Below are 26381 nucleotides of genomic sequence, written 5' to 3'. Positions count from 1 at the left end.
GCCAGCAGAATTAGGGCAGAAAATGAGCTAAAGAGCTTTAAAGGTTTTATTATTGTGTCTTGGCATGGCTATTTTCGGGGCATAAAAACTATCATTATGAATATTATTATTTTCCTCGGGTAACTCTAAGGCATAACAATGTTATGGAGGGAGTTCTTTTTTTTTGGGATTTTCTTCTTTCAGGATGTGAAATTTTGTGTGGAGACCTGCTGGTTTCCTTATCTGCACCTGACCCACTTTGGTTTTATCTGCTGTTCCTGCTGTTCCCTTAGTTACCTTTTGCCACACCCCATAAAGTTATTTAGTATTCCATTTTCCCCACTCAACTCTTCTTTTTTTATCGCCCTCGCTGGCTGCTCCTCCCCTATATTATGTTTCAACGCCTTCGTGTAAAGTTTTATTGCATTTCCCTTGCCCATACATATCTTGTCACAAAAAAAAAAGGATATGAATGTAAAAAATCTGTGACGCGAAAATCTTGAAATGCAAACAGAAATCAGCACTGGAAGCTGTCGCCAAAAAAAAGTGAAGGAACTAAAATAAGAGAAGATAAGTTGAGGGAAATTCGCTTGTAAAATGAAAACAATGAAAATTATGCAAGCGCATCAGGCAGAGCACTTGCACAAAAAAGATAAAAATAGCACGGTGGATACCAAAGGAACTTCGGGGGATTTGCTGGAGGCAGATGTCCGCGGACGCACTCGCTGATGTCTGGTATCCTTCTGCCCCCTCTCCCCCTCCCCAATTCGGCTCGTCCTTCGGCCAGGGTCTCTTGTTGATGTAGTTATGCAAATGCTATGCAAGGATGTCACGTCATCCCGCTGACTTAAAGCCACGCACACATGGGACAAATACCAAGTGAGTGTGCCAGGGGAGCAGAGAGCTTTTCCCTGTTCCCACTTTATTTTGGTACACTAAGAGAAATGTATAATGTATACTTCTCAGAACGTAGCTTCTTAAAAACCTAAGAACATCCATATATCAGGTTTATTTGTCAAATGTATATCTTTGTACCTTAAAAGGCCAATGACCAACTTCACCTTTCCTCTGTTTTCCATTTATTCGGAGTTCAAAATAAAGTAATACAATTGTTTCGAGTGTCCCCTATTTGTTGCGAATGTGTGTGCTCTCCGTCTGCGGCCCCATACGCCGTTGTCCTTTTGCATTATTGCATATTATTGTAATTTCTGTTTACTATTTGTTTTTGGCTTTGCAACAATATTTATGCCTCTCGGCGCTGTCTGGAGGCAGCATAAATGTCATAAAAAGAGCGAAATCACAGCGGCTTGTTGCATAATGCTGAGTGGGTCAGCCGCCAGCCACGCCCCGCAGTAGTGTGCCATAAAAAAGCATAAAAAATGTGCACATAAAAGTTTTTACTTTTCATTTGCATACGGATACGGTTAAGGGACGGTGGGGGGGAAATAGGCAGGGGAGGCACCCCATTCCTTCAAAAAATATTCTTTTTTATGCATGTGTGACTGTACATATACATATATTGTTATTCATATGCGCGTGTCGAGCATTTGCGTAAAAATTTAATAAAGCTACACTCGAAACTCGACACTCTGTTCCCTTTTGCGTTTTTTCAGAACTTCAGAGTTGCCTTGGCCAGGAAATGGCATACTGATAAGAGCGATGGCAACTCTGGTTGGCCATCGACAACGAATTTCAAATTGCCCCAAAATAAAGGAGTGCGAAAATGGTGTCTCCCAATATATTTCGCCAAAAAAAAGGATGTATCCATGGGTTCTTATCTGGCGACATCTCAGCCCCTCCACTTTTTTACCCAACCCACAATCGCTGTTTATGTTTGTGATTTATTATTCAGGCAAGAAATTAAATTTTCTCTTTTTACTGCAGTCCAGCATCGAACTCATCCCCTTCACTACCCCTTCCCAACGACTGTCTGCCCGTTTTTGGCATCGCTGTTGGCAGCAGCCTTAACCCCCTGTTGCCGATGCTTTTCCGTTTAGTGCCTAAATTTATTGTGTTGTTGTAGAATTCAATTACAATACAGACAACGGAGACCAAAAGGCGGCCGAGAGAAAGAGCCAAAAATAGACTTAAAATGGGGGAAGTTTTTGGGGCCTTTTGGGGTTGGCAGGATATGCAATGCTGCATCCTCAAATGTTTGCTTTCCATTTCCGAAGCTTCAATCAGAAATTCAGTTAGAAATGCCTGATTAAAGTGAAATTAAATTGCAGCTGGGCTGAAATCCATGCTTCAGTGCAATTTGCTGTAGGAGTTTAGAGTTTAGAGCTAGAGCTAGTTTAGAGTGCAAAGCTAAATGAACTTTCTCTTTAGGATCTCTATTCATAAGCTTATGAGCTTAAAGCGTTTAAGGAATCATATATTTTACTAAAAGGTTTGATTTATAATTTTAAATATTAAACGCAACTGGCAAAACTTCGACTTGTGCAAGTACGTTATAATTAAATCATTAAATCAATCAGGCGCTCAAAACTTTGCGCAAAAGTTGTTGAACCAAAAATATCTTTTGGTCTTTCGGAAACTTCATATTTGAATGGCCGCCCCACTTGTTTAGTATTCAAGATTTATAGGCGGCCAAAATTCAATTACGGCGATGACAACCTTTTTCGTACTCAGAAGCAGACTGCATCCTTGAATCCTCGGATCCTTGAATCCTGCGCTAAGCCAATGGGCTTGTGCAAATGTCTCAATATGACAATGGTGGCCCGCTGCGTTTTGTCATTACTTATGGCTGTCGCCTGCAATCGTCCTTCCCCGACTCACTTTTATTGACAAAAGGATACGGATACTGCGAGCACAACAAGCCGACTGCTTGACATCTATTTTAATGACATTCTGAGAGCTTTGGCGCATAAAATATGGCAATTTAAATTGCTGTCCGAAGAAAACTATTAAAAGTCTGGAGTATTTCTGGTGCGAGAGGAGAGGGAAAAAAGGGGGAGGGTTCAAAGGATTCAGGACATGCTGTGCGCAAATAAGAATATTCAAAGTAACAGATTTAGGGGAGAGTAATAAAAAGCATTTTACCTTGTGGTTTGTTATTATCATTTTTCGCAGACTCTTGTGCTAAAAATAAACAAAATAGAAAGAAATGGGGGGAAAAAATTGTAAATTAAAAGTGTTTCATTCGAGCAAGCAGTAAAAAAGTTGGCAACTATAACTAGGTAAACAAGTATTAAAGTACAAGGGCAAAAAGCGGTTAAAAGTGCATTCAAAATTATTTATGGCTTAACCCAGTTAAGCTCTGCATATTACCCAAGAAAAAATCCACTTGGTCACGGAGTTTATCAAAATATGGTTCGCATTTTATGATTTACAATCAATTAAGTGTGTGTGGGGTTGCGATGTTTACGAGGGTTTTTGCCCTCCGAACTTTGTTGACAAATAAAAGCATAAATCGCGCGTAATAATTGGTCGAAAACAGGAAAAGCCAAGCCAGCGAAGGAAAGCACATTTAATGGCTTATACACAAGCGCATTGGACATGGTCAGGAAAACGAACAATAAAAGCCAACAAAACAAGGAAAGTGCGCAAGGAGCACATAAAAGTCGTTAAAAGATTTACTCTATTCCTGGTTGATACACTGAAAAAATTCGAGTTATTTAAAGGAACTGTATATGGTGCTTAAAGTCAGTTCGATAACATGAACCTAAATCATTTAAAAATATTGAATATATATTTTATACAACTTTGTGTTTTATGTGTGCTTTTTTCGATTCAACTTTGTAACAAATATTTTTTTCTCAGTGCACAAGTCTCGCTTATAAGTATTTATTCCTCTTTTCGCACTCTTCCTTTAGCAGCGAACTTTTCTCGTATGTTTTCGATTTTTATTGAATAAGGAATTGACATTTGATTAGAGATTTCGGTTTTCTTCTGGGACCTGTTCTAGTTTTTGGGCGTGAGCGCGTGTCTGGGATTTAAGCTGGTGTCCCTGATGTTCATCACTTCCAATTACACTCTTATTTATGGCCAACGAGAAGTGCAGGACAATGGCGAAGAAGCTTGGCCAAATTGATTTGTGCATGTGGATTAGCAAGGGTATTTCATTTTTGGTTGTTCAAGGATTTAACGAAAACTGCTTTAGGTGCAGACTTGTCACTCGATGGTGTGTTTAATTACTCAAACCCGATCAAAACACAATCGAGAAGCGTTTTCCAATTAAGCAAGGGAAAGGCAACCCAAAAGAGTGGCCAACGATCACGTACAAACAATTTTCAAAACGTGGCAAATTATTAATTGCTGACACTGAAGGTCCTTTTATTTTTGCGATTCTTGAATTAATTACCCACTCCCAAAAAGTAGTAACTCTATTAGTGCCGGAATGTGGCAGATTCAACACTTGAAACCATTCTCCGACGAAGTGCTTGCCACATCGATGGGTAAATCCCTCACAAAAGGCTCAAGACTTCAGCAACAGACATCGACCACTTTGATGTTTTGTAATTAAGGCGAAACAAATCCTTCCTCGTTCGAACTTTTCCTCTTTTCCGCACTTTTCCGCACGCCACATCCTGTCGAGACAGTCGGACAAACACCCATGAAACCGTGTGTGTGTGTTGCCTAACAAATTACATACAAATTACTTTACTCCGTTTTCATCTATGGGGATGGGTGAAAATTTCCGTTTCCGTCTCCATAAACAAAGAAAGCGGAAATCGCTAAGCGATTATAAGGAATATAGACTAGTGATGGGACTTTCATTATTTTACACACTTTTCTGATTTAATGAAAGTTGTATCATTGATAGGATAGCATAGTTTTTTTTTATCCCTAGATTATCTAATATCTTAGATAACTTCTTTTAAATCACTTCACAATGCCATCTCTAATATATCGCTTAATATGCCGCTTGTCATGTCAAAATGTTTACTTTTGTTTCCCTGGGAGGCGGCTTCAACTTATTTTCCTTCCTACTTTCTACACATTTGTTTGTAATTCGCAAACAAAAACAAAAAACAATTGGCGGCTCATCATTCATCATGTCATGAGCTTTTTTTGGTGGGGTGTGGAAGCAAAACATATGACAGCATATTTGTCTGAGAAAAGGCAACCCTTTCTTCTACGCAGAGTAGACATTTAAATTGGCTGGGGGAAATGCGCTCGGAAAAATCTGAAGGCACCCAAAATGCCACACAAAACTGACGTTGATGGTAATTAAAAGCGAGTGGTTTTCCTTTTAAAAGGGTTGAGTGGCGTTGGCATGAAATGAAATTACTAACGGAAAATTAGCGGTACGGCACACATGGCGTATGCTTAATTTCCTGCCTTCTCCTTTGTCCTGCTCTGCAATGGCAAAGCGCTGCAAATTATGCTCATCATTGTGACACAATTAGCGGGGCGGCAAAAGCGGTAAAAGCTGCACGAGCACCACCGACTTGCAACTTAACCCTAACGGATGTCGACGCGTCGTCCTGCGGTTTGGTGGCAACTCTGGACAGCTGCACTGCGAGAAATGTCATTTTTAATGTTGACAACAAGTAGCTCCAGTGTTTAGACATGAAATATTCGTAATAAACATTACATTTCATGCATAAATCAAGTGAATTTGAGTATCATTCGTGAAATGTGCATTATTGTATTAAATATAAAGTACATAATTAAATATATATTTTTATATTTGGCAGTGCATTAACAGGAGACAGGAGAGGCCAGGATATTCTAGGCTAGGCCACTGCGCACACACTGCAATTTTGCCATTTCTCTATGAAAGTCATTTCATGCATGCGAAATTAGTTTATGTGCGCAATTTCAAAAGAAGTGCCACAACGAGGAAAAATGGCTGTGGAAGTGGGAAATTTTCACACTAAACGCTGGATATTATGCTACATTCTTGCTGGGCGTGTGGCGGCCCAAAAGAAACGGGAAGCGGAAGCTGGAATGCCCTAAAAATATTTTTAGGCATTTCCGGCAACGCCAAAGGAAGAACCAAGAAAAACTTTTAACTAGGAATGTTTAAATTAAACATTCCGAGCCAATCTAATTCTTTTTTCCGTAAGCCAGATTAATTTCAGCCAATTTCGCCTTGACCAAACCGCTATCGAATTGATTTGTCACAAATGCTCCATCAGAGAAGATTTACAACCTCAATTTGTCGTCTATTTACCAGCCAGTCTTAGCTGAACTCCTTGGACGTATCGGAAATTGCACAATAGAAGTGAAATGAATTGATTCCTAATGCGATTCCCCAGCCACAGACCCAGTTTTTCAGGTTAAAGGAAGAGGTGAAAAAGTTCCAAGATATAAAGTGCGGTAGGTAGCAACAGGAATCCAATTTATTTGCAGTTGCAGACTGGCTGCTTCTTCACTTCTCCATTCGAGCACATATTAATAAGCAATAAAACGAATTTATCCTTTCACTTCGCCGGGTAGATAAAGATTTTCAATAATATTTTTACAACTGCTCGTAAAAAAATTAAGGCCCATGAAAAAATTGAGCTGCTTGAGTAATTGAAAACGCTGCGCTGGCTGCCTCTCGTTTTAATTAACTTCAAAAGGTTTGCTCAATAAACATGCCCCAGAGGCATATACTCTAGCATGTAGCTGGGAAATATCCTTTACCATCAGTTTTCATCCCAGTTATTGGCCACTGATTTGCGGCAACTGGAAACAAAAGGCGGTAGGCGTGGCCCGTGCAATATATCATCCGTTGTTTGTCATTCCGGGCAGACGGGGAAAAAAAGAGCGAACAAAAAATGATATATACGCAAGTGCACAATGCTGCCGTCGGTTTCTCGTCACATATGAAAACGCCGCATTGTTTACCCACTGCGAATCGCTCAGAAAATAGCGAAAATAGAGTAGAATCGCTGGCCAATAACACAGCGAGCTTATGGGGGGAAATGGTATTGAGTTTCCCCTACAAAGGACACACGTAGTCGATTTTAGCCTACAAAGCGGGAAAATTCAAAAGAGATGTTGGTCAGTAAACAGGCCTGCGCTTCTATTGGGAATCACTCGGGGGACTGAAGTACTGCTGATTGATCTACAGGACCCACAGGAACAGGAGAACTACGAAATACCCTTTAATCCATTCTACAGTCGCTCAATACAATGGGGATTCACCAATTAACCAGCACCACATGCGAATGTAAAGTAACACATATATTTCTCTTATTATATTTTAGACTGAAATTCACAAGCCATTAAACCACAGAAATCGATATCAACAGATAACAGGTTATACCTAAACAGCATACAAAGCAACTAAGGCACTCCACTCGCATATGCAAATGTAACCACACATTTAATGATAAAATAATTGACGACTGATTGAAACGTTATTGCTGAAATCAAGAAACTCGTCTTGATTACCCCATTGCAAATGGTCCAACAGCCGCCTATTGCCTATTGCCTATTCCTATTCCAGAACTCAATCATCCAGCGAAGGACTCCAACCTCCTCTGCAAATCCAACAAGCCCTCGGTTCTTTGGCCTTTGCTCTGCGAAATGTAAACGACAATCAACTTGAAATGCAGCCCTCCAAAAACGTAATGGGAATAATTTGCAGCAATTTCATTCGAAAAGCCTCTCACACAGGATACAAAACGCACACGCACACACAAGCAAACACGCACACACCCACACACACACTCCCAGTCACGTAAATGACAATCAAAATTTGAAGTAGTCTGTGTGGCAGGAAGGAAACGGAAACGCCGCCTGACCAAATGAAATGCGTAGGCCATAGGTAAGTCAGTGGGGAAAAGCCGACGAAGGCTATAGCCGTGGCTATATGACTATGCGGCATGGCGATGCCCCAAGGCTGTCACATTCAACACACATAACGAACGTTATCTGCTCCGAAGGCCAGCAGCCAGGACAGGCATATGACGAGCGGTCAGCAGGAGGAGGGGAATGGGTCCACACACCAGGAGGATGTACTGAAAACTCTAGTCAGTCATTCTAGCAGAACAACATTTTTAATAATTTAAATTTTAAACAACTCCTTCCTAAACAGTAGCCAACATTTAGCACAAAGCCGTAATGAGTGTGACTGATAGATCTATAAGTTTACTGATTGAAGCCATATCCATATAACTTATTTAACAAATTAATCATTAATTTCACTACCATTTCCAGTCATACTTTTCGCTCACTGCAGAGGCTTAGAGGTGGAGTGTCGGCCGGCTTTTCCCAGTGGACCAATACCCAAATGCATGGGAATGTGAGCCTACGACTGTGTTTATGTATCGATGTGGACAGCCACATTTGCAAGTTGCTTATAATTTACGCACACCTATGAGATAACTGTGTGTGTGTGTCTCAGACTGGTGAATGTGCGGCAAGGATATCAGTTGGCACACACACAGAGACAGGACAATCTTTAGTTACAATTTGGGCAGAACCCAAAAGGCAAAATGCCACCCCCAAAGCATCCAACCCCCAACCCAACCACTTTATCATATTATGAATCCTAATTCCGTTCTTGGGGTTCGGGTTTTGGGGGCTCATGACCCGAGGTCCTTCGATGACGTTACGGATACTTCAGCTGTCCGTCAAAATGTGCGCTGATTGCAACTGAAATGCCCTCAAGCAGTAATAATTCCCATGATCCCATTTGAAGAATACACCAAGAAAAAATTATATTATTGCGGTATAATTAGAGAATTGTTATTAATTCGTGTTCTTCTAGTTTTACCTATTTTTTGAGCCCATATTCCAACACAAATTTATTAGAAAACGTAACATTTATTTTCAGTGCACCCTCATTGCCTTAATAACTCGAAGTAAAACCTTTTAAGGCTCTCTTGTCCATTTTTTTGTTGTTTGTTCGCCCATTATTATTTTTATGGCATCCTTTGGTGTTGGCCAAGGAATTTATAATGACAAGCGAAAATTTTAATATTGTGCCACTTTCTTGGACATGGGGGCGTGGCACCGCCCGTGGGGCATTGTTAGCCACAGCCAGATGCAATAAAATAGAAATACTCATCAAACCCACGGGGGTGATGGCTGGCCACTATTAAAAAGTTTTCCAGCACATTTTCAGGAACCGCCCTTCGTTTAACGAATAATAAAAAACGAAAAGAATGAATAAAAAAAGGATGTTCGCTGTGCTTCAAGTTGGCCATAATGAGCTTAGTATGCATAAAGCGGTGAATTGTCAAAAGAAATTTTCTGGACAATTTTCTTTTTCGTCATACGAACGCGAAGCTGGGTTTATGTGGCAAGTTGGACAATGGCGAAAATTGGCAGTGGTAAGCCAAAAGTTGGTGGGGCGTGGCTTGACTTTGGATTATTATAAAGCTTTCACTTTGCTTAGTTGGCCAGACAAAGTTTTCAAAGAAAATTGATTGCAACAGCGAAGGGGGTGTGCGAAAAAAAAGTAAATAGGGTAAAATTTATGGACATGATATTCGAGTTTATGGCACATATACTTTAAAGAGTTAAAACAGACAGAAAATACAAATACAAAAGTTGGAAAGTCTGCTTTAGGAATTTAAATTTTTTATATTTAACTATTCTTAATTGGTTTTGGATCTAGATTATGCTCTGAACCTTATGTTCATCTAAAATTTCAACATGTTGGCACCCCCATTCTCAGCTAATGAATTCAGTTTGCGGCTCAAAGAGTTGTTATACTTGTGCATTTGCCACAGTTATCCAGTGTGGTAGCACTCTTTTTAAACAAGCCAATTAGCAAACTTTTCATTTATCAAAGCTGAAAAAAAAGCCTTTGGCCTTTTGATAAGCTCACTCTCCTTTCTTTCAGCCCCAATTCTCGCACTCCTTTTTGCCTACAGACGTCATGCAAATGCTGTGCAGTGCTCGGAAAAACACTCGGAAAAAGGGGCAGAATAAAATCAAACGGAGAGAAAAATGTGGACCGCAAATTTTCCATGTCATTGCATAAGTCGCTTCATTAGCCCAACCAAAAAACGACCGAAAACCATCAAAAAATTGTCTCAGCCAAAATGACATCAAACGAAAAGGGAAAACCAAAGGAAAAGACAGAGAGTTTTACAAACAACAAAAAATTTAAGTAAATCATTAAAACAGAGAAAAGCGTTCTTTTCAAATGCGGCGGAAAAAACCAGTCAGCGAAGGCGACATGTTTTTGCTTCGTTAATAAACTGCAACGATTCTGACAGGGGGTGGAGGTTATGACCTCAAAGGGGTGAGTGGGTGGTGGGTGGCTGGATGGCAGGGTGGAAGCCACAAGAAAGACGCTGCCTAAACCGCAAGGCGTCGGGTAAATTCTGTGCAGGGATTCCGGTTGTGGCTGCCAGTTAGAATTTTAAAATGAACCGCAAGAAAGACCCCTAATAGACGTGGAAGGTATAAAAAACACGCCGAAAATTGTCAAAGGGTTGTTAAAAAAAGAAAATAACAGGGTAACACCACGCTCACAAGACACGTACACGAAACAAAGTGAAACAAAAAGATTTACTTTAAGTATTTTGCCAATAAATTTAAATCACAGACAGTTTTTCGAGGAGCAAAAAAAAAGGGTGGCAGAGAGAATAGGCAGAGGTATCCCTTCTCAAGGAAGCGGCATTAAAAACAAACAATGAAACAAACGCACAGGATCCTGCGAGTCAAGGAACAAAATAAAAATAAACAAAGCTCAAAGGACGAAAGACGAAGGATGGCACAGGAAAGCGCGTCAGAAGCCAAATAAAGCGTTAAAAGGATTTATGCGCAAGTTGAGTAGAGTTTATACAAGGACCTTCTCTTTCAGCCTATAAAAGTAGCTTACAGGTGGCATTACGCGCCTTTAAAAAAAATCCAGGGGCCCGGCAAAGAATGCCTCTCACACTTTATCATCGACTTTGAAGCCTCTGTGTATTCTTTTCCAGGGCAAATTAAATTTATTCCTTATATTTATGCTTCACGCATAATTGTAAAACATGATTTACCATCGTTGTTGGGGTGCCTTTTAAACAGTTTCATGCGAATTCTTTTTTACCAATATGTTTACGAAATTTTACACAGCAATGTTCGCATAATTTGCGCATATAAACAATAATCTTTTGCAAAAGCGTTGAACATAAATTGTTCATATCCTGCGCTGCTACCCCTATAATGGCATCCAGCGTTGTTGTTTTGCTAAAGATAACTTATAAATCATGTAATCAGAACCGCAGCAACAAAAAAATGGGAACAGCGTGAAAAACTGAAATTGCTTTTTGCTGATAGGAGAGGGGCTGGAAAATTCCGGGTGCGGGGAGGAGAATTTTCTCTGTTGCCTTTCAGAACTCTGTAATTTATTGTGCGTTACATAACTTTATGATTGCATGGGCAGTGGGTGGCTTAAAAAAAACTTTACGGAATTGATTTTGATAGATAAGGGAGTTAAAAGTTTCATCGATAGTTGTGAAAATTATGACAAAATAATTGCAAAGTTACCAATTGTACTATTCAATTTATTTAGCATTTAAGTGTGGAAATTAACTGGCACAAGAACTTACACAAGTGCTCATAAAATCGATTAGAATTGTTTGCCAACTTAGTAAATTCCTGAAACTAAAAGCAAACCGCTACAGTAAACACTTTTCCGAGCCTGGAAATGCACTTCCCTTTCACTAAAATAGTTTAACGACTTTATTCCACGATAATCCAAGCAATGTACCGATGGAATTCAATGTCAGAGGACATAACTTGGAGGAAAAGCGGAAAGCCGGGTGCAAAATGCTCGCTCATGGCAGTGAAACAGTAATGGCATTGAGTTTAAAGCCCGGCAAAGATATATGGAGCATGCACAATTTCCATTTGGTTATGAATAATTCCCTTGTTGCTGTGCACTTGCTTGTTAATATTTCCATTTCCGTTGTTTTATGGCCCGATTCCGAGAGGCCTAGACATCGGCAAGACAAAGGGTACATGTATATAATACAAGGAGGTACAAAATGGAAGTAAATTCGAGTTGAGTGCCCCGCCTTACAAGGACAATAACAAACAAGGAGCAACAGAGCTTCAAGTGCACGAGTGAAGCAACAAATGAATCCATTACATTCACAGGCTTATCGGCAATGTCAACGAGTCTACCTCGCTTTTCGCCAACTCCACAAACACCCAACAGCACCCATCCATTGTTTGCATAAAATTGCAATTTACAATTATGAGAAAAACAGCAGAAAGGAAAATGATGACAGAGGGCCTCGCTTATCTGCGGAAATTCTCGCTTAGATAAGCTCAAACGGCGAAATGGAACAGAAAGAACTTGTTTGCATTAGCTAAATGAGACAAAAATTTGATAAGTTGCCAAAGAGCGGGAGTACACATGGAAAAAAGCTACACCTTAAACACAAAAAGCCCGGGCACAAAAGTTATATATTTTTTATCACATAAACGTTACATAGTTCGACCATAAATACAGCACGTTCCTAAATTATTTTGGCAAATTTATTCTGTGTGCACAAAAAACAACGTTAAATCGAAGCAAGGGAATTCCCAGTTGCAGCAGGGGAATGAGAAAAAGTTGGGAAAATCTAACTTGCTTCCATAATTAGACACGCTGCTCACACAAGATGGAGGCATAAATTATTGCCAGTCAGTCGGCGGGGGAAAATCTAGAGAGTGAGGGACTTGGCATCTTATCATTAAATTAGTTTCGGCGGAGGAGGGCAGCTTAAATGAGAGATTATTGCACAAGCGGGCGATAAATTACGCAAAGCTTTATGAATGATCCTATTCGAGGGCTTAATTCGCTTGAGTTTTGGCCAGATTGTCTATAGGAAAATGTTAACTATCATGTGAAAAAAAATGTTCTTCGTTCCGTACACAAAAGGCATTTGTTATATTTTTTTTAGAGGTATTTTACGCATAGATATTATTTAGAAAATTCAATAGCTCACCTCCATATCTGCAATTTGTCTTGTCAGCGGGTATATTGCCATTCGGTTCGAGCCGGTCCAAGTATTCCTCCGAATTGTAGCCGTTGTATGGAACTTTGTTACCGTGGTTGTGGTGCCCGCCATGTCCACCGCGATGATGATGGTGGTGGTGATGGTGGTGCGTCGACTCGTCGCCATCTTCACGGGAAATTGCTGCAAGCAGGGAACAAAGGAAAAGCCACAGTTTAGTTCAAGTTCTCTTCAGGTTCACCGTTCGTTCTCCCGTGAAAACTCTGCCCTAATTAAATTACAGGGCTCGGCCATTGAGATGTCAATATCCATAAACGCTCAAGTGGCAGGAAAGTCACTTCAGTTTTTCGGCCCACCCACCACAACTTCACTTTACAGTTTTCACCCTTCGAGTCATTAGCCCTGACAGTGAGCTGTAGGTGAAAGACGAAAGAGGAGCAGAGGAGTTCGGGTCTCGGGTTTCGGGTTTTGGAATGCCAATCAACGCCTACTGGACAACCTCCCTTTTTTTTGGGGTCAATATGCCAAGCTCTTTGTGGTCTGTGGCTGTAAAACCACCAGATTGTGGTCCTCTTTTCCTGACTCCTAGCCCTGAATCTGACATTTGCTTGCCGCTGTTTACATTTGCTTCCAATCAACTTGAGGCAAGAATGAAAAATTTACAGAAAATATTTAAAATCATTTTAAAATCTGTGCCTTTTTAGGCCCAAGGAAAATAATATTTATTTTGTTATTTTCGTTGGAAGCGCTTTAAGAGCGGCTTAAACCAAAAACCATTAATAGTCACAGCTCATAAAGAGTGGAATGGGTATAAATTGTCAGGGGTCTTTTGCATGGGTGTCCAGGGCAAACATCGAGGGTATTTTGAATGTGCCGAATATGCAAATGAGTTCAGGACGACGACGAAGCCACTGGCAAACAAAAGGCGAAAAAATTGGCTAAGCTTTTGTACAAATTTATATGGCTGCGCCAAAAAACGGGTGAAATCAGAAAGGACACTGGAGAGGCGGTACGCGCCGCTTTCTGCCTTCCAATTTCTAAAACGGAAACACAAAAGGCTGAACCAGCAGGTCCATGTTGGCCAAGTTTACCTGCTCTGAATTTACCCCCTGATGGAAAAAAGGCGAAAACGCGAAGCGAGTCAAACGGAAATTGGTTGGATATTAGCTTACCGCCAGCACAGCTCTACACAGCACAGGACGCACATGCAAATCCTTTTTTTTGGGCGTCCTGGTGAGCCTGCAATTTGCTAACGATATGCATACAAGTGGGCGTGGCAGAGTCGCCAAAAGGGAGTCGAAGAAAAAGAAGACGAAACCAAGAGGATTTCCCCGGCAAAAGTCAATAAATTGTAATCAAGCCGAGTGAGGAAGCACAAAGGGAGTACCAGGAAAAAAGCTTCGATTCCTCATCAAATTCTTTGATTTTGGCCATTTCTTGCACTTCCCCAGTAATGACCATCATCTGGCAGCAGAAAAAATAAATTATGGCAAGCCATAAGCTGCGAGCCAAGGCAGTCAATATGTTTAATTAATAGCCAGGATAAATATGCAACCCAGGGGAGACTGAAACACAGAAGTTCCACAGTTCCAACCCTGTCCAAATGAATGATGTCACCCACCACAAATCACAAAATAGCCGCAAATCGTCGCTACAAATAAGCAATTTATTTGCCAAGTCAACGGCGGCATGAGAGGGAGCGTCCAGAATGCAATGCGAAGTGCCCCAAAATCATCTTTCGATGGTCTGGGGGAATGAAATCTCATAAAGTTGTGCCAACACACGCCGGAAAAGTGGCCGGAGTTGGCCATGTTGAAGTTGGAGCTGGAGATGTTGGAGCTGGAAATGTAATCAATAAAATATGTTCAACATAAAGTACAAACCAAAAGGGAGTTGGCAGATTTTTTGAAAGGCGGGGTATGTTACAGTTGGGTTCACAAATATATAACTAGGAGATACAATGTGAAATGAGAAGAAATCCCATGTTGCCTTATGTCTAAGCTTTTGAAGCCACTACTGGATGAGTTTACAAGTACATGCATTTGGTTCTTTAGAACTTTTTATTATTTTTGTTTTTGTTGTCTGTGTTTGTGCTATTATTTCATCCTTAACTGCATGCACATTATGCAACGCCACCGCAAAACCCGACTTGCCACACGGCATTACATCAACTCTGGTTATGTTCCTCCCCCGAATTTATGAACCACACACTTTTTGGTTGGATTGCCAAGCCGAAACTATGAAATGAGCATTATATGTGGCAGGCAGGTTGGCTCCAGTGCCAAAAAGAATCCTCTAACTTTAAAAGTTTTCTAAGCCGAGAGAGGGTGGGTGATTTAAAGTCCGACACCCAACAAATACCGCTGTCGCATGAGTGACAGGACATGGCGAGAACACAAAACTTGGACATTGGCAGGACCCCAGACCCAGAAAAGCCAATTGAACAAAGCTCGCAAATTGCAAGCATCCCAGGAAAAAGCAGAAAGAGATGGGGCGAGTCAGAGGGATAGAGACAACAGCAGCGGCCAAATTAAATCAAAGCAAAGCCACAAAAGGAAAAAGGCCAGCAGAAACGAAGAAAAAGTGCGCAAAACTTCATCGAGGAAATGCAATAAATTTGCAAGGATCTCTAAGTGAAGAGTAAGAGTGAAAGAGGAACATGTCGGAAGGAACAGAGATATATGGTTAAAAAGAGAGGGGACGAAACAAAACCTATCATGCCTGGGGCGCGTGAAACTCGTTTTAACTTTCGCCCCAAAGGACTTAACGGGTACTAAAACCTAAAAGGGCCCCGAAAACTTCCAAAACTCAGAGAGTGTTGAGCTGGCAAAGGATTGGCAATGTTAGAAAGCCATAAAAAGGGATAGTGCGGAAACGTTCGATGATTATGACGAGCCAACGGGTAATCAAATGGTTAGGACTCAAACATTCCGTGCCAGTTTATGCGATAAGTTTGCATTTGAAGATAGAGCATGCACTTGGAAAATAAAGAAAGAATATGTATGTAATAGTCAAAGGTGAGGAATTTTGTTGGACAAAAAGTGTGAAAACACATATAATTTAACTCCCAATCCCCACTATTTTTTTCTCTGCAACTGCATAAGCGCCTTTTCCAGATTATACCCCACTCTAGCCCACATTGACCAGTAGTAACTAACGCAGGCAACGCAGACAATAGACGAAATCAGTAATTTATCCTTCAAATTGACCAACGCCGTCGAAAGGAGCAGACAATGCCAAAGCCAATTGAATCCGGCATCCTGAACTCGGCATCCCGAGCTGATGTGACACTTCAAATGCTGACAAAATACATCGCATTAACGAAGCTTCCTTCGCAGAATCGGGGACAATGGAAGCAGGCAATGCAATTTGCCGAGTCAAATTAAATGTTAAATTTCGAGAGATTGCACTCTGTGTGACTGATGTGGTTGTGCAATTACGGCTTTTTGCAATTTAATCAATTTATCAATTAAGAAAAAAAAAAAAAAAAGGGGCCCGAGGACGACATTTTCAGTGGCTGTTTCTGTTTCTGTTCTTCGTTTTTCAGTTTTAAGCTTGCAGCTTCTGCTTTAAAAGGCAATTTCATTAGCATTTCAAAGTGCCGCTTGTGGGTCCTCCTTCCTTTTTACCATTTCCAGCAATTTTCCCAATGTGCCCGACGAGCAGAGTCAATAATGTTGTTAATTGCCCTCCTCCAAGTGGGCGTGGTCTTGTTGAACAATGCTGTTGCGCGTCGGCAATTAACTTTTGTAAATAATGCATAATTGTCGAGCGGAATGTGCAAAAAGTAAAAAAATAAAAACAGGGAAACAACGGGTGGATAAATATAAAAAATATATAAACAACTACAGCAGCGTCCAATGAACTGTTTAAACTTTAAACTACTGGAATCCACGGGGGGCCACTGGGTTCTCGGTTGATCAGTCTGCCGAGTTCAATTGAATCAGTTGGCGAGACGGGTTGGTTAATTGTTTAAATGATTTGCATTTCGAGAACAAAAGAAAGATGCTAGCATGGTGATGGAGTGTGCAAGGGTACGAAAAATGTTAAAGGTTGTTTATACTTGAAATATTGAAAAAAAAAATATTATTTACCCCTGAAAAATGTTATGTTAAATATTAAAGTATTTAACATAATTAATGCGAAATAAACATTTTTATTTTATTACCACCATGAAGCTGTGAATTCATTTGCATCCCCACTTAACAATTCTAATGCACAGATATTTAAATGGTGACAAGAACAAAGTTAAAACTGATCACCCTTCCACTTCGATTAGTCCTCTATGCATTCCATTTGATTATTTTTTTATTTTTGCATAGTTTGCATGCTGATGAGCTGATGAGAAGTGCGAATGGAAGGGGCATTCACGACAACGATGGCTGTGAACTTTTTAATTTAATTAATAGACGCTGCCACACCAACAAGAACAACAAAGAACGAAAACGAGACAGACGCCCTGGAAAAACAACAATATTAACGAGTGAAAAGCCAAGGCATTGAGTTACACAAAGTTAAGGGGAAGTCGGCAAAATCAGGCGGAGGTGGAGTAATCAACTAAGGTGGGCGCAGGTTGGCATGCCGACGCTCTTAAAACTTATTATTAATTAAGAAAAATTCTTGTAGCCGGGGGCGTGTGGTAATTTATGGATTTGAAGGATTTAAGCTTCCCAGTTTTTGGTGGCACACCGCAAAAATGTCAAACGCTGAACCATTCCATTTGTCGTTACACAGAGCAAAACACTATTCAATAAAGTAAAATGGTTATTGATTCGAATTATATAGACTTATTACCTTAAAATCAAAATTTTTTTACTTTTTATTTACTTTTAGCATATGTTTTTCTCTGTGTTTCTTAAGTGGCTGCTCCCGTTTTGCTATCTTTCCACACAATTTTCCTAACTACACAATTAACTTTAATGACTGCAAAAAGAGCCATGTACCGAGGCACTTAAGTTGGGAATTTTTGGTAGGGGACCGCAGACAGCAGACAGTTAAAATTGTAAAATTGTTTGTGGCATTAAGTGCGGTTAAGTGGTTTTCCCAAGGTGTCCTGTCGTCTCCGTTCAAGTTGATTCTTTTTGACAGAAATTGAAATTTACAAGCAGGCTTTCATACCTCGTCGTCTATTCGCACATCAAAGTGAGTTTAAGTCAGTCAGTTGCCAGCAACCGATTTATGCTTTTGTCAGCTGCATTTGAATCGAAGTTTAGTTGGCAGCGCCCGAGGCCCCGAAAAAGGTGAGCTAAGGAAATCAGCGACGACTTGTAAATCTTGGCCAAACAAGTTAACACTTCTCCAGGACACTTTCGGAACGAAGCGAGGGTAATGCGGTGTTAGACAGCCAGACAATCAGACAGGCCCGTCGGCTAAATAAGAAGGATTTACCAGGAGGGAGGACTTGGCGACACAACAACTGGCAGAAGGTTCAAATACCCGACATCGACAAGGCGCAAAATACACACATTTTCCTTACATTGTTGTTGAACGTCCGCAGATACCCTGTAAAGTTGGAAATCTTGCTAGGAACAGTCAGTCACAGAAATCCCTTATGTGATGAAAAATAAAGCACCCAACGGAATGTTTTACGTTAGCAAAGCTAAACTTGTAAGAAAAGTATATGATAGCTTTCTTTTAAGTTCCTTTGAAAGGGTATTTTCCGTTCGACTTGAAGAAAATCCTTGGGGCACAAGAACTTCATCCAATTCCTGTCAATTGAACACGCAACATTTGGGGTCTGAAAAGGATATCCATTGGCAAATAAAATATTTAAGCCAAACATTGCGCCAGGACATGGCCAAATTGAAGGCTCAATAAGGCCAACTTTTCTACACTTGCCAACTCCACCTTCTTTCGCCTGAAATTTCCCCCATCCTCGCCACTAAACCGTTTTGCAAAAATTGTCAGAGGCCTGTGGCAAACTTATCCTTTGCCATAACAAATAAGAAACGAGGAACAACGAAGCCTTTTTGACAAAAATCAATAAATATTTGAGGAGCCGGAAGGCAGAGCACAATCCTCGAGATTGCATTTAATTTAAAACTCATAAATACGAAATGCGCTCTCGCCGGCTTGATAATCATAATAAAACTGTGAATAAATTGCACAAGATATTGCTGTGTAGCGAAAAACAATTTGTCTGAACGTCTCGTCTCTTCTGCTGTCGAAAAATCAAGGATGAAATGTTATGGAAAATTATTGAAAATATCCCAAGTGTAATTGAGTGTTAAATGCGACTCATCGTTCGTGTTCAAGTCATCCAAATGTCAGCAGGAAATAATTAAGAAAATATTTAGCCAGTTTCATTCGAGGCAAATTGAAATTGTTCACAAAACCCAAATTGAGCATTGGAAGCAAAAGGGGTAGGACCAAAGAAAACTCTTGCAGTCAGCAGACACAATTGCCGCTCTACTTGAGACACTATTCCCGATGTTGGATGGGAATTATAATAGCTCCCTTACTGTCTGTTAACTTGGCAGATGAGCATGCTCCAGGATTTCATTTGTTGAAGGCTTCAGCTTCAACTTCAACTTCAACTTGACGTGAACTTCCCCTGTACTTACGCATATTTTAAATGCACAAAATATGCTCGAAAGGATTGTGAGAAAGCGCAAGGGACTTCGCCTTGGAAAACATTTTTGCAGCAATTTAATTTGCTCCTTTGCATAACAATCAGCGGGGAGCATTAACAGCAAGGGATAATCAACGTTTCCACTCGATAATGATAATGAATTTACGTTTACAAATAATTCCCAACTTGTTATGGTTTAATTTTCATTATATGTCCCCTTTGAGAGCCCATAAACTAGAGAGGACCGGAAGCTCCGTGGATTCAGCGGATGTAATTACTTAAATCTGCGTTGGTGCTGGCGATGTATTTTTAGCAGCGTCCAGGATGCTGTGAACCAAGGACCAAAACAAGGCAGGTTCGTAGTTTAAGAAATTAATAATATTTTTAAAGTAAGGACATCCGTTTCTTTGATAACCAAAATTTAATTCAATCAACATTAGATATTAATCAAACAATTATCGACAAATAATTCGCAATATGAATTGTATACAAATGGCCGATACCTAGCATAAAAATAATATGCTTTGTTGAACATTTAATTTGCTGCATAAAAACATTTATCATGTTGAATATTTATTTTTAACTTCCATCTTATAACTAAACTACATTTTGTAGATAGAATTCTTTTATTCTTGTCATGCATTGGACATTACATCTTTCTAACTCTTGGAGACTTTATCGTTTATTATAATTCAAAACTTATATCCATTACGTTTACAAATAATTCCCAACTTGTTATGGTTTATCGCTGAATTTTCTCTATCTAGCTGCGAATCGTCCTTCTCTTTATAGATATATATATGTATATATATCTGTATACTCCTATCTGTATCTCCGCGCCTTGAAGTGGCCTCTAGGGTCTTCAGCTAATGGCCCGCGGCGCCGGAAGTTTTTTTGTGTAGACTCCAACTCCACTATTACGGAGTCCATAGTGCACTTGACTTTACAAAATATAAGGCAACCCCTTTCAAGACACTCGGAAAAGTTTTTCATAATCTCCTTAGACTAAAGCAAGCTTTAGGTGTAATATAAATTAACTGTATAGGTACATAATTCAATTTGATAGTATTATGCATTGAATACTATTCTGCAATGCATCTAAAAATTTTAAATATATTGTTTGATGTTAAATATATTATTCGGCAAAATACAAATTGAATAATGACAATTTTTTTTTTGGTGCATATATTCTCTTTCCCTGCTTTATCATTTTGGTAGGTTTGTAAATATGAAGTTTGATAAGTGGGCGGCTCAGGCGGGGAGTGTCTCTAAGTGTTTGGCCTGGTTTACGGGGGAAACTTGGCAGCCGGAAAGGGAAAAGGCGGAAAATCGGAGAAAGGGCATCCTCCACTTGACTTGGCGCAGACGGCAAACGTCGCCGAAAAAGTTTTGCTAGGTGCAGATTCTTTATGAGATTACTTGGCTTTCATAAGATATAAGAATAAGAACTCTCGCCCCATAAAAAAAGTGCATTTATCAGAGGGGCGGGCACAAATTTCAACGCCAAATAATAATTTTAATGAATGGCAATGGCTGAACATTCCTCGAAATTCATGAATCATTAAAAGGAATTTATCTAATTAAGTTCTGGGCTTCTTGTAGCCTGCCCTTGAAATACTTCCCCTTCGCTTGTTCACTTTTTTGTGTAGATTACAGCCCACTGTTCGTAAGTTTCAGTGCCACCCAGTCACGCACTCGCCCACACCAAGTTTTTTCGCCAAACAACTTTAGCAGAATGCTTTTGTTTATGTTCTCTTAAAATGGCAATCGCTGACTCCTTTGGCTTTTCTTTGTATTTTTTTTAGGTTGCCACAAATGTCGTTACGTGCACAAGTTGCGCTTTTAAAATAATTACAAAGGGAGACAAGCTGAGAGTGCAGTCTTTTCTCCCTCAGCAAAAAAATGAAAATATGGTCAAAGTTTCCAAACAGCAAAAATGATGAAAAAAAGTGTAGCCTGCTTTTGTGCGATTTGCGGGGAAGGGGAAAAAGTTTCAGAGCCACTGAACGAGCAGCTGTTACACAAGAAAATGTCTGAAAAGACTGCATTGTGGCATCTATACCTATTTTTCTATAGATTGCATAACGACATCAGCTACCGGTTGACTCGATATAGAAAAAACCACGTTAAGCCAAGTGTGGCTAATGCGAAAAGGGCGGAGATAGAGGCTTTTGGATGCAGCGTCTTGGAAAATATACTGCCAGTACTTCCTACCACATGTCAATAACTTCGTAGCCGAAAAAAAAATGTAAATATTGCATAAGAATATACGTATCTAACAAAAAAAGAAAAAGAAAAATAAAGTTGAATACGCAGCAACAGCTAGGAAATAAGAACATCCATGGAGCTTAGACAAAATGTATTATGCACGGACGATAAAACGTTTTGTGTTCGTGGGGCACAAAAATAGGACAACAAAAAATGCAGGAAACAGTAGACAATGCAAAGCCTGAAGCGGCAGGGCACCGAGGTGTTAATACTTGGGGTGGCTATCCCTAAAAAATGAGGGTGGAATGTGGATAGGGGTGCTCGCATTAAAATGCCGCCAACGCAAGTTGACACTATTTCTTCAGGAAGGAACGGCGAGTAAGTGCCGGGAGTTGGGGACTAGGGAACAGTGGTATATGGAAATAAACAAAGTTTTACCGGTCAAATATATAAGTATATTTCCATTAATATTAAGGAAATTTTAGACTATTAACATTACAGTTAATACCGAAGCTAGTTATCAGATAAGAAACCGATTTATTGAATTTGTGAACCATAGATTGTGGTATTTTTCTCCAAGTGCTACCAGGTTCGGCCAACTTTCAGCCACGTCATCTGACAAACATTAAGCCAGCAGCCGCCTGAAACTGAACTGAGCACTGAGGCTGGCTTTTGTGGGGGCGTTAATGGGTTAAAAGTGCGCTTAGAGCGTGTATAGATTTTATAATGTGTTTGCTCTGAGTCTCACACCCGCAGTTTATCCCCCCCACCTTTCGCATCTTGCATGAGTTGCAGTTTTTTTTTGTTTCCAACCAAAAGAAAGAAAAAGGGGACGACACCTGCAAGCGACATTTTCTCACACGTCCTTTGCCATTTTCACTTCCGCCTTTGCTGAGCCGGCAAACTTTTTCCCAAGTGTACGTGTGTGCGTAAGTATGCGTCTGTATGTGTGTGTGTGTGGGTTGATTACAAAATACAGTTTAATGTTGATTACACATGCAAGGAGCACAGCCTGCAGTCCAAGGAAAGCAATTGGATTACACACGAATAAAAGATAACACGAAAAGATAACTCTTTTCCTCTCTCAAAATGAGGTATATTAATGTAAATTAAATTGCCTAAATATTTTGAATTTACTGTTTATGACTATCATACATTAGGGCTTCATTAACTTTGATATACATATTTTCCTTACAAATATTTGTTTCCGTGTAAATACCAACTGTTTCTGATGGTGACTTGGCTTATGGCGCAACAAAAGGCTTCTTCTGCCAGTGACTAACCATCTCTATATATCCCTATCTCTTTCCGTTCAAATCTTCCCTTCTCTATCCCTGCAGCTCAGTTGCTCTTAAGCCTCATTACTCATACAATGTTGACACTAAACTAGTTGTCTGGAATGCATGCATTAATACAAAAGTGTGAAAAATGTCTGTTCTTTCTTGAAGTTGCTTCGGAAAAGACACCGAAGAGCTTTAACTTGCTTAAGAAATTCTGGGAAATGCTCAAGTCACAGAGAAAGATAATAACAGTCTTGGAAGTATTGAAATAGCTGAAATAATTTGGCTAAATACCAAGGTAAATATAGTACACAGTTTTACATTCACTGACCAATCAAGCCTCTCATAAAAGCCGCACAAAACAATCACGCAATCAACTTAAGTATGCAAATTATAATAAATTTGTTTTGTTTATGAACTGCTAATGATTTGGTTACGATTTTTATGTGTTTCTGTTTTTTTTTTGTTGACTGCCACATTTCTTTCTGTTGTTTTTGCGTGTGCAGGAAATGAGGAAAACTGTCGCAAATTTGATTTACAACACGCCGGCGAAAGACGGAAAAAAAAAATTGTTGCAGCTAAATTTCCATGTCACCCACAGAGTCGGGAAAGACTTGACAATTGTCATGACAGATTATTCATTATTCAACAATGCGCGGCGAACGTGATGTAGCACTCAAAAGCAAATGATGGCGATAATGATAATGATGATGCTGCTGGTTGAGCGAGAGTTGCAAATTTGATAATCACAAAATTATATTAAATTTAATGCGATTTGGCCAAGTTTTAACACATTTGCTGAGGGCACGTGAACAAAGTGGCCGCATGAAAAAGTGAATGTTAGCTATGAATTCGATACTTAACACCTATCCGCCCTCCAAGTAGGTTTATCTGCTGCGCTCACGAAGGTGTTAACTGGAAATCGTATACCATTTTCTATGTCATGCAATGTGAATGGTGCCTTTCATTGGTGCAGAGATATTGTTTTTCTGAGGCTATCAAGTTTTGTAAATGGAAAGTATTGAGCGAAACATAGTTATGCATTGAACAACATTTTATAACTTTTTAGGGGAGTGTTATGCTTTCTGCCCCCCAAACAAGGTTTCCAAATTTCCCATTTTCATTAGCCGACAAAAACCATAAAAAAGGCAAAAATCTGTTTGTATCTGTTTCTGAAACTTTCCTCCATCACCTGAACATGTCAATCTAAAAGGACCACCCAGGAAGCGAAAGAAAATGAAATTGAATTTCAAATCTCCCCAACTGCAAACCGAGAAGAGTACCAACTTTCGGCAATGGAAATTTAAAACTTTCGACAGCTTTAATGAAAATAAATATTAATTTGCTTCTCGGGCCCTCGCGAAGCCTTTTAACCCGGGGATTACCTTATCGCGTCTCAGGAAGCTGCAAGTTGGGACAACTTTAATTGGTTTAAAATTAGAAACAACTCTAAAAGTGGATAAAGAAATGCAAATGGGGGAATGGGGAAATGGGAAAAGGAAAAAGTGTGAAACAAAATATGTTGAAGCAATATTTGTTGACAATTTCTGGTGGAAGTGGAATGTTGTATAAAAAACACACCCTAAATTCACATCAATGGCTGTCATTGGCAACCCGGCAATTTTCTACATAAATCATAAGCGAAAAAAACTGGGCAAATAAAGGAAAACAAGGCAGGCGAGCTCGCTTATCGAGTATTTAACGTTGCTTTGGAGTTTGGGTTCTTTTCAAGAGGTTCGGAGTGGGGCTTCGGTTGGAAGTCCACTTCTGGAGCTGGTCATAGCGTGGTGTGCCTACCGCAAACTGCAGAGGGTTCCCTCATATCGATTGCAGGTCCTAAAGCTCCCCAACTTCGCAACTTGGCCATTCGAATATTATGCAAAACCACCCCAATCACAGTGCTGCCTGGCTGATAAGCAACATGGCAACAAAATGTTGAATGTTGCAAATGCCAACGTGTGGCAGCTTGTGATAGCAGCACAGGGAACTCCCAAAAAGGGGGTTGCTATGTGGTGCACTGTAGAAAATAATAATAAATAGAATATCAAGCTTAAAAGTATAAAGAAATCTAAGCAGCTAAAAATTTGTTACAATTTCGTTTACCATGTAACCTATTTTGTGGTCAAATTTTTCTTTAAAAGTAATCTTTGAATTCTCCAATTTTGTTTTGTGTGCATTTTGTTATGCCCATTTTGAGTGATGTATGTGAGGGGTGGGTGGTTTTGAGGTGGTGGTGAATGGTTGAGGTGGTGGTTTCAGGTTTTGGTGGCCATGCAAATCCGTCACGGTGCGTTCGCCACTGGTCCACTGAACCACCGAAAATGCTACAACCATGCGAAAAAGAGGAGGCGACGACAACTGTCATGGTGGGGGCAATATTTTCGCAGCCACTGTGTGCGAATGTGGACCCATGATCCGGGAGACTGGGATAAAAAGCCCAGCGTGGCACGTGTCTGCACTTTGAGCTCAAACGAAGCAGCAGCCAACTCCATTAGCGGCATGGGGGGCAACGTGGGTTAAGGGGGTGGAAAATGCCATCACCTGCGGCCACCGAAAAACGAGACGAGAGGCCCGGTTATCGAGGGAGTCGAGTCCTTGTTGCACGATTGCTACTGCTCCTGCTGCGCCTTTGCCATTTTATGTTCGCCCAGCTTCTTTATTTTTTTCCAACTCGTTTGTTACCTACTGCACTTGAAATGCAGTCAGCCCTAAACCGGATTTTAAAGAACGATATGGGTGGATATAGCCTACGGTTATTCATTGACGATGGGAGAACTTTAATATTCTAAGAAGTTTTATATTAATGTACAGAAATTTTAAATAATTAGAAGCATTTGCATGATCCTTTTTCTAACAAATTGATTTCAGTATCTTAAAGTCTCTTAAATCTTTACGGATTTAACGAACTTGAACTATGCTTTCATTCTTTTCCTCTGGCTGTTTTTGCAGCTTAAATGCCTTTCCATCGATTCTCAATTTAGAAGATATTTCCTTTGGCATTTTCTCATTTTCAGCTTTGGTGCCCTGATTTCTCGGCTTTTCGCTCCCCCAAAATCAACGCAACTTGTGCTCACGTCTTGCTTCATTATTTTTTATAGCCGGGCCATTATCTATTTACATATGTCTCTCTTTTGCAGCTTTTCTTTTATTAGATTTCGCATTTCCATTTTATTGGCAATTCTCGGCAGTCGCCTTCAAACTGTAAATTCGCATTTAACGCACGATATTCACACTTTTCAAGTTTGTGTATTAAACATCCTTCAGTGGCATCGTCTCATGGCAAACAATTTGGCTTGCATTTCTCCTGCCCTTTCAGCAAACGCGGGCTTTCAAACAGATTTACATGCGATTTGCATAAATTGAGTGCTTCCTTTGAGGCCGCTGATGATGACGATGCGGATGTTGTCGCCCCAGCTCTTTGCAGTTGCTCATGTCCGGGTCCCCGAGGCCACTTCCTCGGAACTCCGCTTTAAGAACTCAGCTCCAACTCCTGGCCCTGCTCAAATGAATTTAAATCTC

At 40.1% G+C, this 26381-nt stretch overlaps 1 protein-coding gene across 4 annotated transcripts in view; it reads right to left on the bottom strand.

The window, feature by feature from the left end:
- Positions 1-26381, bottom strand: part of LOC120447470 (cyclin-dependent kinase 14) — a 98987-nt gene that overhangs the window by 14487 nt on the left and 58119 nt on the right. For 2 of the 4 annotated variants that reach the window (XM_039628857.2, XM_039628859.2), the window contains exons 4-5: positions 12795-12986; positions 3022-3060 (exon numbers count right to left, since the gene is read on the bottom strand). In XM_039628857.2, coding sequence (XP_039484791.1) covers positions 3022-3060; positions 12795-12986 — 231 coding nt within the window. The remainder of the gene's footprint in view (positions 1-3021; positions 3061-12794; positions 12987-26381) is intronic. The other 2 variants (XM_039628858.2, XM_044006253.1) reach the window with 1 other exon arrangement.

This window comes from Drosophila santomea, chromosome 3L, assembly GCF_016746245.2.
Source record: "Drosophila santomea strain STO CAGO 1482 chromosome 3L, Prin_Dsan_1.1, whole genome shotgun sequence".
NCBI classification, from domain to species: domain Eukaryota; kingdom Metazoa; phylum Arthropoda; class Insecta; order Diptera; family Drosophilidae; genus Drosophila; species Drosophila santomea.
Note: the sequence above shows the minus strand (reverse complement) of the source record. Positions and strands in the feature narration are given on the sequence as shown.